Genomic DNA, 13,467 nt, shown 5'->3' on the forward strand with positions numbered 1-13,467 from the left:
CCTCATTAACATAGCCCTTCCAAAAGGAGTGGCTAGCGTGGCCACAGCCATTGCACGAGGAATAGCACCTTTTCAAAATAGCTATTTTGAAATTGGGGCTGTTTAGACAGGGAATAGCGCCTAGTTTGAAATAAGCCGAAAACTACGTCGACACTAGCAAGTTCTTTCGCAAAATCTGGCCCTTTTTCGACAGAACACACACGATGTCTGCATGCAAAAGTGATCTTTCAATCCAAAGTTGAAAGAACGTGGCTATTCTTTTAGAAGGCCTCTTCCGCTCCCAGATCAGGAAGAACGCCTCCTTTCGAAAGCAGCTTTTGGAAAAAAGTGCGTGTAACTGCTCCATGGGCCCTTTCTTTGACAGAGCAGTCCTCATGGCACCACATTTTTCAATCCCGGGCCCATTCTTTCGAAAGAGCAGGGGCTGTGTGGATGCTCTCTATCAAAAGCGCGGATTGATCTTTTGATCTGCTTTTTTGTGTGTGGACGTGCTCTTTCAAAAGAAGTTCTTTCAGAAGAGATCTTCCCAAGATCATACTTCGAAAGATTGTTGTAGTGCAGACAGAACCCCACTGCATCCAGTGGCTGTATTTCAAAATAAGCTCTAGTGTGTGCAGACACAGTATTTAGAAATAGTTAAGTGCTGTTTTGAAATGCAAAGTGTGTGTAGCAGCGGGATTTCAAAAGATGCTCTTCGGAATATCCCTTTGTCTGTGTCTACACTAGCAACTCCGTTCGGAAAAGTAGGTGTTCTTCTGAAAGAACAAGTGGAGCATCCACACCACAACATGTGCTCTTTCAGATTCCTTTATTTTGAAAGAATGCAGTGCGGCTTCTGGAGGCCCTGTTCCGCTCCCAGACCAGGAAGAGAACCTTCTTCTGAAAGACTCTTTTGAACAAAAAACATGTGTAGATGCTCTTTGCTCCCTTCCTTCAAAAGAGCCAGTAGTCCATGGAGCTGGCCAGCTGCAGCATAGGGATGCCCTTGCCAGCACCAACGCGCCTCTGTGCTCTCTGCCTCTGGCCACTCTTAAAGCTGCAAGGACCCAGAAACCCCATGGAAAGAAGCTGAGAGCATGGATGCAGCAAGCATGTGCACTGGTGCACCACATGCTCCCCAACACCCCTACAGCATCCAGAGCCACTATGGCCAGCAGCCAGCCACCCCAGGACATACAGGTCACCCCCAGGGAGCTGGCCAGGGGCTCCCAGGAGCCTGCCTGGGATGTGAAATGGAGGGCCCCTTCCTGGACTGAGCCAGAGCTCCAGGATCTCCTGGGGCTCTGGCATGAGGAGGAGGTCCTCCAGGACACAATGGGCCACCCCCAGGATGCCCTGACATTCGCATAGCTGGCCACCAGATTGGACGCCCACAGTCAGCCTGCCTGGACTACCAATCAGGTCTGGTGTAAAGCTAAAGAACTCCAGCAGGGGTATATGCAGGCCTGGGACAGTGCCAGGCAATCAGGGCAGGCCCCAGCCACCTGCCCATATTACAAGGAGCTGCATGGACTCCTCACTGGCAAGGACAACTGTCCACTATGCAGCAACCTGGACACTGCTGCCCCAGAGCCCCCTGCTGCACCGGAGGGGAACCAAGCCCAGGCAAGGACCAGCCAAGTCCTCATACAGGTTGCTGATGATCAAGATGCCTTCACCCTCCTCCAGCCATGCCACCTCAAGCCGGGCATCTGCTGACCTTTTCGGAGAACCCTCCAGTAAGTGCATGTCATGCTGCATACCCTGAGGAGGTGGGGGTGCCCACCGCTGGACACATGGGTGACAGCCCGACCCCATACGTCCTGCCCTGGAGTGCACACCCAGCATGCAGGCATGCCTGCAGGTGACACCCAGCACCCACCCCCATGGACATCACCGTAAGCTGCATACATGTGTGTGTAGAGGGGCTGAGTAGGACCAGGCCGTGCCCAGCTTAGCCGCCCACCAAGTGGGGACTCCACCTTGCCCAGATGACTCCTCCCTTGCCCTTTAGACCATTCTCCACGTGTGGGCAGGGTGTCCTACCACAGCCAGCACCATTCCCAAAGGGTCACAGATACCGTGTATGGTGTGGGGCACCGTGCAGGGCACATGTGCCACTGCTATGGACCGGACCAGCCCTGCCCCACCACTGGGGTCCAGGCATTCCCACGGCCAGATAGCCCAACACCAAGCCTGGGAGGATGAGCCTGCCACATACTAAGCCACCCTCTGCCACTAGAAACCCTGGTGGAGTGGCGACTGGTGCTCAGTGAGGCTGGCATGGCCTGGTGATGGAACACATAGGCAGAGGTGGTGGTCAAGCTCTGAACTCCACGTGCAGGGCCCTTATGAAGCTGCTGGACCAGACTCCCGCCCCCCCCCAACAGCTACCCCTCTACCCACCCACCCCATAGCTCCTTAGGGCCTCGTAGCCCACCTTCTGGCAGACCTCTTGCCTGTCACCTTCTGGGGCCTCATTGCAGCCCCTGATGAAGCAGCTCCCCACCTTCCACCAAAGCCAAGCCCATGCCCCTCAGCCCCCTAGTTTTCTATGCTCCTGGCCCCCTCCATGCTCTGACAGGGGCCCTGCACCCAGGGTGGAAGAGGGTCCTGCATCTGCAAGGGCTTCTGGCCCTCCACCCCTTCTGTGGAATAGCCCCCCCACCCAGGTTGTGATATCCCCCTTCAAACATGCCCTAATTTATATAGTTACCCCCTTCACACATGTAAATAGTTAAATGCACAGTCTTCAGTTTCTTACACTTTTGTTGTTCAGTAAAATTAGTTGTTTGCAACACCCCTGTGACCTTTTTATTGGGGGGGAATGATGGGGATGGACGTGTGGGAGGGACCTGGGTTGTTGCCTGGATGGGGGTAACTCCAGCCAGTGGACAAAAGCCTCCCGGAGTGCTTCCAGGATATGGAGACTCTCAGCCATGGAGGGCTGCTCAAATCTGGGGTTGGCCTTTGCCATCCAGCCCTGGGGAAAGATCTCCTTCCTGGCACTGGTGAGATTGTGGAGGGCACAGCAGGCCCCTATAACCTGGGGGATGTTCTCCACACCGACATTGAGGTGTATGAGGAGACACCTAAATCTCACCTTCAAGCAGCCAAAGGCACGCTTGATGGGACAGTGTGCCTGTGTGAGCCAGCCATTGAAGAGCTCCTGGGAGCGACTGAGATGGCCTATGTATGGCTGCATAAGAGAGGCCTGGTGACATTCCTGACAATATGCACCTGCTGGGGGATGTAAGTCCTGGCGTCCATCCACAGTGTTTCCTGGCCCGTTCTTTTGAAAGAGTGATAGTGGCTGTGTGGACGCACTCTTTTCAAAGAATGGATTCCTCTTTTGGGCTGCTTTTTTAATGTGTAGATGCAATCTTCCAGATGGTGATCTTGCAGAAGAGATTGTCTGGAGGGTTGTTTTTTGGAAGATCACCGTAGCTGCTGTGTAGACGTACTCTTTGTGTGTGGCAGACTAGTTTGAGCATGATTTACAGCTCAGCTTGCTTTGAACTAAATGTTCACATAGATATGTTCTGGGAATATGAGAGACAGGTTGGGAATTTGGGGCACAAGAATCACCATACTAGATTATCCAAAATCTAATTTAAGAGTGACTTGTGTTAGTTGCTTCAGAGGAAGATGCAAGAAACTACACAGTGGGGAAAAAAGGGGAATAACCTGCTCAGGGGAGAAGTTTCTTCTTGTTCTTCTGACAGTTCAGCTGCGTCTACACTGGTACAAATCTTCGAAATAGCCATGCTAATGGCAATTTTGAAGTTTACTAATGAGGTGCTGAATTGAATATTCAGTGGCTCATTAGCATTCGCACGCTTCCTGCTGTGGTGCTTTGAAAGTTCTGCTTTCGAATGCCCGTGGCTTGGCACGGCTACATGGGGGTCCTTTTCAAAAGGATCCCACACATTTCAAAATCCCCTTATTTGGCGATTATAAGGGGATTTCAAAATGTGTGGGGTCCTTTCAAAAAGGATCCCGGTGTAACCGTGCCAAGCCGCTGGCATTCAAAAGAGGTGCTTTCAAAGCGCTGCAGCGGGGAGCATGCGAATGCTAATGAGGCTCTGAATATTCAATTCAGCGCCTCATTAGTAATCTTTGAAATGGCCATTAGCATGGCTATTTCGAAGATTTGTACCAGCGTAGACATGGCCTTAATAGTTGTGTAGTGGGAAGTATGACTTTGTATATGTTTTCATTAACCATTGAATACTTAAGTAGTCTTTTTGGTCTCAAATGGTACTGGTAACCTGTACTGCTTAAACATTTTTTCACTGATATTAAATTGATTTCCTCTTGTTCTGGTATTACGAGAAAGAGTAAATGGAAGTATCGGAGAGGTAGCCATGTTAGTCTGGATCTGTAACAGCAGTGAAGGGTCCTGGGGCACCTTATACACAAACAGAAAAGTTTTGAGCATGAGCTTTCGTGAGCACAGACTCACTTCATCATATGCTGCATCTGATGAAGTGAGTCTGTGCTCGCGAAAGCTCATGCTCAAAACTTTTCTGTTAGTCTATAAGGTGCCATAGGACCCTTCGTTGCTGTTACATGGAAGTAATTCACTTACTTTTTCTATGTCATTCGTTGGTCTGTATACCGCAGTCATCTTTACAAACTACTCAGACCAATCTTTTCTGGTCTTTTGTTCATGTGGAAGTCTTTCCATGACTCTAACCATTTTCATCATCCACCTCTGAATCTCTTCCAATTCTGCTCTTTCACTTTTGAGATTGAAATGTCAGAAACAAAAGATAGGGAAAATGGCAAGATAAATAAAACCATCTTGATCAGCCTATTAAGTGGTGATCTGAGCACCTTGATTGTTTCTACACATGCCACTTTCTCCGAAAGCAGCATGCTAATGAGCAGCTTAGAAGATATTAATGAGTCATGGATGTAATTTCTGGCACCTCATTACCACATGGTCACATGGTTCGGAGTCCAGAAGAAGTTCTTCCTGACTCCAAAATAGCCATGTAGAAGCGTGGCCCATGGGGATCTCCTGGAAGGAAATCCTCCTTCTGGAAGACCCATCTTGCTGAAAACCTTCTTCTGGAGTCCAAATCATGGGACCATATACTAATGAGGCACCAGAAATTTTACATCTGTGCCTCATTTACATCTTCTGGGCTGCTCATTAGCATGCTGTTTCTGGAGAAAATAGCACGTGTAGAAATGGCCCTGTTGTCTAGCCATTGCTTTTTGCAATTCTCATGGTATAGGTGAGTTTTAGACAGAGATTTAAAGGAGATCAATGTATAGACTTTATGGACATTAATAGGGAATATCTCCCATGCATAGGGGATACGTTAACATTCTTAAAAGGGTAGAGGCGGGCCTTATTAAATGTTAGCACTGATAGGTAAGACAAAGTTATACAATTAATGGCCTTATGTAGGAATGCAATGAAATGGGAGATGTAGACCAATGAACCAAGGAAATTCAGCAATAGCACTTGGAATGAACTTGAGAAATCCAAGATTGTGATTTGTCAGGGTTAGAATGAAAACCATTGGAGTGATCAAGACTGATGAAATTGTATATCTAGATAAACTTGCCCAAGGTTAAATAGGCTGTGGCAGAGCCAAGAACAGAATTTATATCTCCTGATTTTCAGTCCTTGGCTTAAATTACAGAAGTCCTTCCTGCAAATCAATTTCTGCAGCTGAAGTATGAGCACACAATGTGACAAGAATGCAAAAAGAACTGGAATGGTTGTGTTATGTGGGAAGCTTGTTCAGGGTTCCTCGTGTGCCTAACATGGAGTGATTTGGAGAAGAGGCAGGGATAGGCTAAGAGGATCCAATGTTGTTGTTATTATCATTATCATTATCATTATCCTTATCATTATATAGACCAGCAGTCAAACCCCCTCTCGTAAGATGGCTTGGGAACAAACTATGAAGAGCTTTTTACAATTGTATAGGTGCATAACAGTTCCACTCTGGATCAAGAAGATTCCATTCCATTTTACTCTCCCTGATTCTTAACAGACCTTGCCAGCTTATAGCCCACTTACTTTGGTTGTGTTCCGGGGAGAGGATTTGGCCCTTACGATCAACTACTTAAATGGAACTTAATGAACTTTCAATAGTTGATTTTTTTTCTTTTAGCCTAAAAGGCCACTTTATGAAACTTATAAAAATACTGGGTATTTTTAGCACAGGGGCATTTTACAACATTAATGGATTTTATAGTCTTGCTATTTATTTCACAGTGCTGTAGTTGCACACATTATTGCTGGATAATGCAGTTGTATTCCTGCCAGTCGATGGTCCTATTGCCATTGTTTCCCATAGAAACATAACATAACAGTATAAATATAAATAGGAGATGAGCTGATCACCATGAGTGACTCATGCAAATGTATAACTCTAAAAGAAATATTGGGCACAAACTAAGCAGTTAAGGTTCTTTCACATAATTATGAGGCCAAACATCCAATTTCAACGGGTCATGTGTAGAAGTTCTTGCCTACAAGAATACTTTTGAGTATACTTTATTTCATATGATTGTTCAAGAGCCTGATTCTTTCAAGAATTACAGACTCTTCATAGGAGGAAAAGGAAAACGAATACATGTATTGAAAATGATGCAAAATCATTTGAACATTGGGTCCTTGAAATGTATCTTATTTAGCCTGAAAAGAGAGAGAACTCTCCATAAAATGTTTTTCCTAACTAGAAACATCAAATTATGCCTCTTTACAAAAGTCAATTTAAAACCCCCAGAAACAGTGTATAAATGCTGCATATCTGGTACAAGTGCAGCATTTTAACATTTTCAGTTAGTAAGCAATGCAGTCTACTAATTAACACAAAGGATTTGAAAGCAGGAAGTTGCTAATTTCTAACCTGCACTGACCCAGAGAAGTGTTCTGTGATTTTTGAAGCATTCCATTGGTCCCCCTTATTCCTTTGGTCCTGTCTGTTCATAAAAATTACTATATTGGCAGCAAAGAACTTGTGTAGACCAGTCTGGCCTGTGTTTTAATCAAGTTACTGAATCACCCAACAGGCCTTTAGTCCTTGTAACCAGGCCAATAAAACAGTCCTAACTTTAGAAGAATCCAAATAACGGTAGACATATGTTTTTGTCATGTTTCCTTGCAAGAAAGTGAATCTAGTAAGTGCTGTTGTTGAAGATTATTTTTGTAGCTTATGAATGACCAATAACTTTGTGAATTCGATCCTGTGATTCCACCAGCTTGTAAAATTTATACTGACTACACAATATGAAGATGCCATGAGGTATTTCTGTAAAATTCTCTTTCACATCATATTCTAATATTCTCACAGCTCTTCGAGATGCCAGAAAACAGTCCATCAATAGTGACTGGAAGATAGAACATTCAGGAATATTCAATATTGCTGGGACCACTGTCCATTATGTTCGGAGAGGTCTCTGGGAAAAAATCTCTGCCAAAGGTCCCACGACATCACCTTTACATCTTCTGGTATGACAATATGGATTATGTTTTTCCTCTTTATGTAATAAGGCATGGTGGTGAAATTGGTATTTTATGTTTCTGGAATTCTTGAGCAATCCAAATAGCTTGACAATGTTTCCTATCTGGGAAATTTAGAAACCTTGAATGGAAAATAAGATGATTGCCAGGAATGACTCATTAATGTACAACTCTAAAGCTGTGTCTACATTACAAAAATAACTTCAAAGTTGCTTACTTCAAAGTACAACTTTGAAGTAACAGACTTTGAAGTTAACAGCAACGAAGGGTCCTGTGGCACCTTATAGACTAACAGAAAAGTTTTGAGCATGAGCTTTCGTGAGCACAGACTCACTTCATCAGATGCTGGTCTTGGAAATCTGCAGGGCCAGGTATAAATAAGCCAGAGCAAGGGTGGGGATAACAAGGTTAGCTCAGTCAGCAAGGGTGAGGCTTACTACCAGCAGTTCTCTGGCTTATTTATACCTGGCCCTGCAGATTTCTAAGACCAGCATCTGATGAAGTGAGTCTGTGCTCACGAAAGCTCACGCTCAAAACTTTCCTGTTAGTCTGTAAGGTGCCACAGGAGCCTTCGTTGCTGTTACAGATCCAGACTAACACGGCTACACCTCCGATACTAGACTTTGAAGTTGAACATCTACACACACACACCCTACTTGGAAGCAGGGCACTACTCCATTCCTGGGAATGGAGTAAGGACTTCAAAGTTGGGCTCCCTACTTCGAAGTTAATGTCAAAGTAAGGGAAAACATGTAGACTCTCTGCTGGCTACTTCAAAGTAGCACCTAACTTCGAACTTAACTTTGAAGTTCCTAGGATAGATGCACCCTAAAAGAAATATTGGACATGAACTAAGCTGTTAAGGTGCTTTCACAACACTACAGTAAACTCTTTTATATCCAGCAGCCCTGGGACTGGGACATTGCTGCATATTCAAATATTCTGGATAATAGAGAGGTATACCTAGCAATGTATAACACTGACTGCTTTTCTGTTTTGTAGAGCAGGTAAGTTGCACCTCCTGTTTGACAAGGGATTTAGACCAAAATTAAAAGGTTTATAAGTAGCAATAACTTCACATTGACTGTATTGTTCTTCTACTGTTCCACTGCACTGCTAGTGAAAATCCTCATAATAAAAGTGAAACATATTTGAAGAAAAAAATGTAAGATTTCGAAGTGGAGTTATATTGAACAGTGAGTTAACAATGTGATTATCTTAGAATGGTCAGCTTCTAAACTGTCCAATCACTCCTTCCTGTTGAAAATTCTATTCTGAAAAAGTCAGCCTCAATTTTTGCTCAGATCCAAGTAAGCGTTATGCATAGCCATATTTATTCCACTAAATATCCTGTCTGGTCGCTTAGGTTACTGCAGCAAAAAACTTACACTCAAGAAGGCTGTGGTGTGTTCCCCTAAGACCAGAATGTGACTCTGTACCAGCAGAGAAAGTGTGCATGACCAAGACAGTGCTTACTCTTCAGGTCATAATTTCAGGTCATCTTCATTCTCTTTCTTCCAGGTTCTGCTTTTTCATGATCAGAATTATGGTCTGCATTATGAATACACTATTCCACTGGACCCTCTTCCTGAGAATCAGAGCTCAAAAGTACCTGAACCTCTTTTTATGTGGACACACTCAGGCTGGGAGGACTGTGATGCAGTATGTGGAGGAGGTAATTTTTTTTCTTTTTTTGCAGCTGTAATATGAATGTGTATATTCTTGGAGTCAATCAATCAATCACATTAGTTTTAATGGGGTTTTAACAGTACTATCCGTATTGCAACTGCTATAGTATATCGGCACAGGAAGATGGAGAATATTTTTCATCTTGCTGTTTAATTTTCTAAAAAACAATACTGGTAATCTCTAGGGTAAAATTTTTACATCTAAGTAAATAGTCAAAAAGGACAGTGGAGAGAAGAATTCTGGTTAAAATGAATTAAGCACAAAATCATTAAAAAGTAATTGTGTGTGTGTGTGTCTGTCTGTCTGTCTGTCTGTGTGCACGTGCAAACCTATGTATGTACCTAAAACACATGTATGCTGATATGTTCCATTAAATAGTTTGAATCCAAGTCACCAGTAGCTTGTCATGATAATCATCCAAAAATACAAGTGTCACACTGTCCAGAATGGCTCACAGCCATTAGAGCTTACCTAACACCACACAGTCAAAAAACAAGTCAGACATCCCAAATTGAGGGTATATTCTATAATTAGATTTCAAGCCTGAAATAAATGTGAACTCTTAAATCACTTTAACAGTTTTACCGTGGAGTCTCAGACAGTCCCCATAGACTTTGCAGTGTTGCTTACCACCCAGAAAAACTGGACTTAGTGGTAATAGCCAGTTGTACCAAAACAACATAAGGCTGCTTCTAGTCCTACAAGACCAGTTACAAAGGTGACCAGATCTTAAGCATGAAAAACTGGGAGGAGGTGTGTGTGGAGTATAGGCACCTGTACATGACAAAGCCATTAATATAGAGATTGTTTCTATAAAACTAGGACATGTGGTCACCCTACCAGTCACTTACCACAGATCAATTGTAACTTTTAGATCAGTGGTCCCAGGAAGCTGTGTGCTTGGGCAGCCACCCAGGAGACAGTCAAATGACTTTCAGCTGATAAGCAAAGCAGCCATAACTGGCAGGATATTTTTCTATGGCGCTGTTCACCTACATATGTTTTGGTGCATATAATAAAATTTATTCTGTATATGGGTGGAAAAATTAGAGGGAACATGGCTCTGGATCCTACACCAAAGACAATGCTCGTAGCCTATCATAGAATCATGGAATCATAGAACACTAGGACTGGAAGGGACCTCGAGAGGCCATCGAGTCCAGCCCCCTGCCCCAATGGCAGGACCAAGTACTATCTAAACCATCCCTGATAGATGTCTATCTAACCTGTTCTTAAATATCTCCAGCAATGGAGATTCCACAACCTCCCTTGGCAATTTATTCCACTGTTTGACCACCCTGACAGTTAGGAACATTTTCCTAATGTCCAACCTAAACCTCCCTTGCTGCAGTTTAAGCCCATTGCCTCTTGTTCTATCCTCAGAGGCCAAGAAGAACAAATTTTCTCCTTCCTCCTTATGACTCCCTTTTAGATACCTGAAAACCGCTATCATGTCTCCCCTCAATCTTCTCTTTTCCAAACTAAACAAGCCCAATTCTTGTATTATCCTGTAATAAACTACTGAAAGGTTTATTTTATTAACTAGAGAACAGGAATAAAATTATTTATGTGTTAAAGCAAACAAACATATACACAAAAATGAGTCCCCATTTAAATCTAAGAGTGACAGAGTTGTAGTGCTGTCACTACAATACTCAAGGTATCTTTCAGGGCAGATCCTGAGAATCTCTGGCTTCAGTTTAGAGTCTTTGGTCTTACAGAGTTCAAACAGTCAAAAATATGCAGTGTCTTCTTGTCAGGGACTTTTATTCCTGAGTGAAAGATGATGAGACAAGTTTACATGCAAGTCTCTTCTTCATGGGTTGTTAGAGGGGTGGAGGTAGGGGACAGGACATCAACAAAGTCTTTTGTCCTCTGGGGTGCCGCAATGGCTCGTATGGTTTCTATGGATGTTGTTTGTTGGGCAGGAAATAACGTCTCCTGTGGCAAACTGGTATTTCTCTTATGGTAATGTTTCTCTCCAGACTCTTGGTGTTTATATTTATAGAGGAGCACTTATCTATTACCGTGTGTGTGTGTATATATGAAATTAATACTTGCAGCAATATACCAGCATTTCATAGAGTCTAAACACTAACTACCTTCTGATAAAAGTAATATATTTTCTGAGTAAAACTTGGGCTGTGTCTACACTGAGACAAATTCAGATTTATTAAAATAAATTTTATAATGCCTTTTTTTAAATTTGATTTTGAGTCTCCACACTTCCTACAGGCTCCCAACAAATTTGACTCATTGCTTCCACACTGAAAACTCCGAACATCGACTCTTGCAGCAGTGCATTGCGGGAACCTATCCCACAGTTCCCTCAGCCCTTCATTCTGAGCCAGGAACCAGGTGCAGGAGCACTCTGTTTCCCATGTCCCGTTAGTACAGTAAACCCTCCGTCTAATGGACGAAGGTGGGGGAAGGGCTGTCCATTCTTCCCGATAGTCCGTTAAATGCGAGGGTTTACTCCCCATCCCTGTAGACTCCCCCAGCCACAGTCCCACCCCAACTTCCCCCCAAAAAAAACAACCTCCCCAAAACAACCCCCCCAAAAGAACACTCAAAAACACACCCCCTGGAAAAAAAAAAAAGCCCTGTACAGAAAAACCCAAACCCTGCCACTCACCGGCTCTGGTGGAAGAGTCACTGGATCCCCCTGGCTGGGTGTGTCTGGTTGCAGGTGGCCAAGGGCACCTGTAGGGAGGGTGCCTGCCGATGGGTGTCTGTCTCCTCACAGCTGGAGCCACCTGGCTGCAAGGCACCTGGCCACACAGCAGGAGCGGCCTGCACCTCACACGGGAGAGATTTTAAGATTTTACTGACCCCTGTTTAGCGGACCTCAGGAACAACAGGGGATGTCTGTTGTTTCTGAAGTCTGCTAAATTGGAGTCCATAAAATCGAGGTTTTACTGTAGTGGGGGCTGGGAGCCCCATGCAGGAGCACTGTCCGTTCCTGGGTCCCCGCAGCTTGGGGGACCCAGGAAACTGACAGTGCAGCAGCCCTGGTCAATTTCCCAGCTCCCGCTAGTGGCAGGGAGCTGGGAGCCAGGTGCAGCACATAGCTTTCTGGGATACATGTGGGACACTTTTGTGGAGGCTGATAAATTCAAATGAAAGACATGGCGCTTCCACACTAGCCTTTATTCAACATTTTAAACTCGAGATTGATGCTATACCTAGCTGTTAATATCGACATTTTATTATCGATATTAGGGCAGACTAAATCAAGCTAATCACATTTACAGTGAAGACAGTGACATTTTAACGTCTAGCTAACTCCTTTAAATTCGATTTTATCTCACAGTGTCAATGCAGCCTTAGATAAAGGCAACTTGTTCTGGTCCTCAGCTATGAGTTTCAGAGAGGTAGCCGTGTTAGTCTGTATCTTCAAAAACAACAAGAAGTCCTGTGGCACCTTATAGACTAACAGATATAGTGGAGTGTAAGCTTTTGTGGGCAAAGACACGCTTTTGAGATGCAATTTATTTGCAAATTTGACTCCATCAACCAAGGACTGAACAGAAACTGGGAGTGGTTGGCCCATTACAAAAGCAGTTTCTCTGCTCCATATTAGCATCTAACGATGGGCCACATACCCCCGATGAACTAACTTGGTTTCTCCTCTATTGATGTTCACACCCTCATTAACTGCCAATAATGAGCCGTTTCCACCCTGACTGAATAGACCTTGTCAGCTCCGGCCTTCCCCTTTACTGAGACTGCCTCTTTAAATCCTCCTCTGAGTCCTCCACACTCTTGCATCTGACGAAGCAGGTCTTTGCCCACAAAAGCTTATGCTCCAAAATATCTGTTAGTCTATAAGGTACCACAGGACTTCTTGTTGTTTTAGCTATGAGTTTGTCAGTCTTAACTAATGCCTGCAACGTACGCAAGAGCTGGTGCCTGGCCTGCAAATGTCACAACATAAAATAAAAGTTATATCATCAGATTGGAAAACAGCGATATAATATTAATAAACTGTGTGGTGCATGTTTCCTGTGGTCATAAACATGTGAGTGAAAAGAGCAAATATGGAAGACAGTAGAAATTTTTACAGATTTTCAAACTCTTTAGAAGGTGGAGAATATTATCATTCTGGAAAGTACATCTGCCAAGCTGGGCCCTGTGTGACAGTTAGATGAGTAAATGCCTATTGTCATTGGGCAGGTGCTAGACATCCACATGCCTGCCCAAAGACAGAAACTCTAAGGGAACTTTTCACTGCAAAAACATAGACACAGAGGGAGTTAATGTGCTTAAATGGTTCAGATGCAGTTTTGAAAATCACAGTGGCACCT

General features: G+C 44.1%; 1 protein-coding gene across 1 annotated transcript in view; it reads left to right on the forward strand.

Moving 5' to 3' along the window:
- ADAMTS19 (ADAM metallopeptidase with thrombospondin type 1 motif 19) overlaps positions 1-13,467 on the forward strand; it is a 284,879-nt gene that overhangs the window by 232,539 nt on the left and 38,873 nt on the right. The window contains exons 17-18 of the mRNA XM_074994147.1: positions 7,302-7,459; positions 8,993-9,146. Of these exons, the coding sequence (XP_074850248.1) occupies positions 7,302-7,459; positions 8,993-9,146 (312 nt within the window). The remainder of the gene's footprint in view (positions 1-7,301; positions 7,460-8,992; positions 9,147-13,467) is intronic.

The sequence above is a fragment of the Carettochelys insculpta genome, chromosome 5 (genome assembly GCF_033958435.1).
Source record: "Carettochelys insculpta isolate YL-2023 chromosome 5, ASM3395843v1, whole genome shotgun sequence".
Lineage (NCBI taxonomy): Eukaryota > Metazoa > Chordata > Testudines > Carettochelyidae > Carettochelys > Carettochelys insculpta.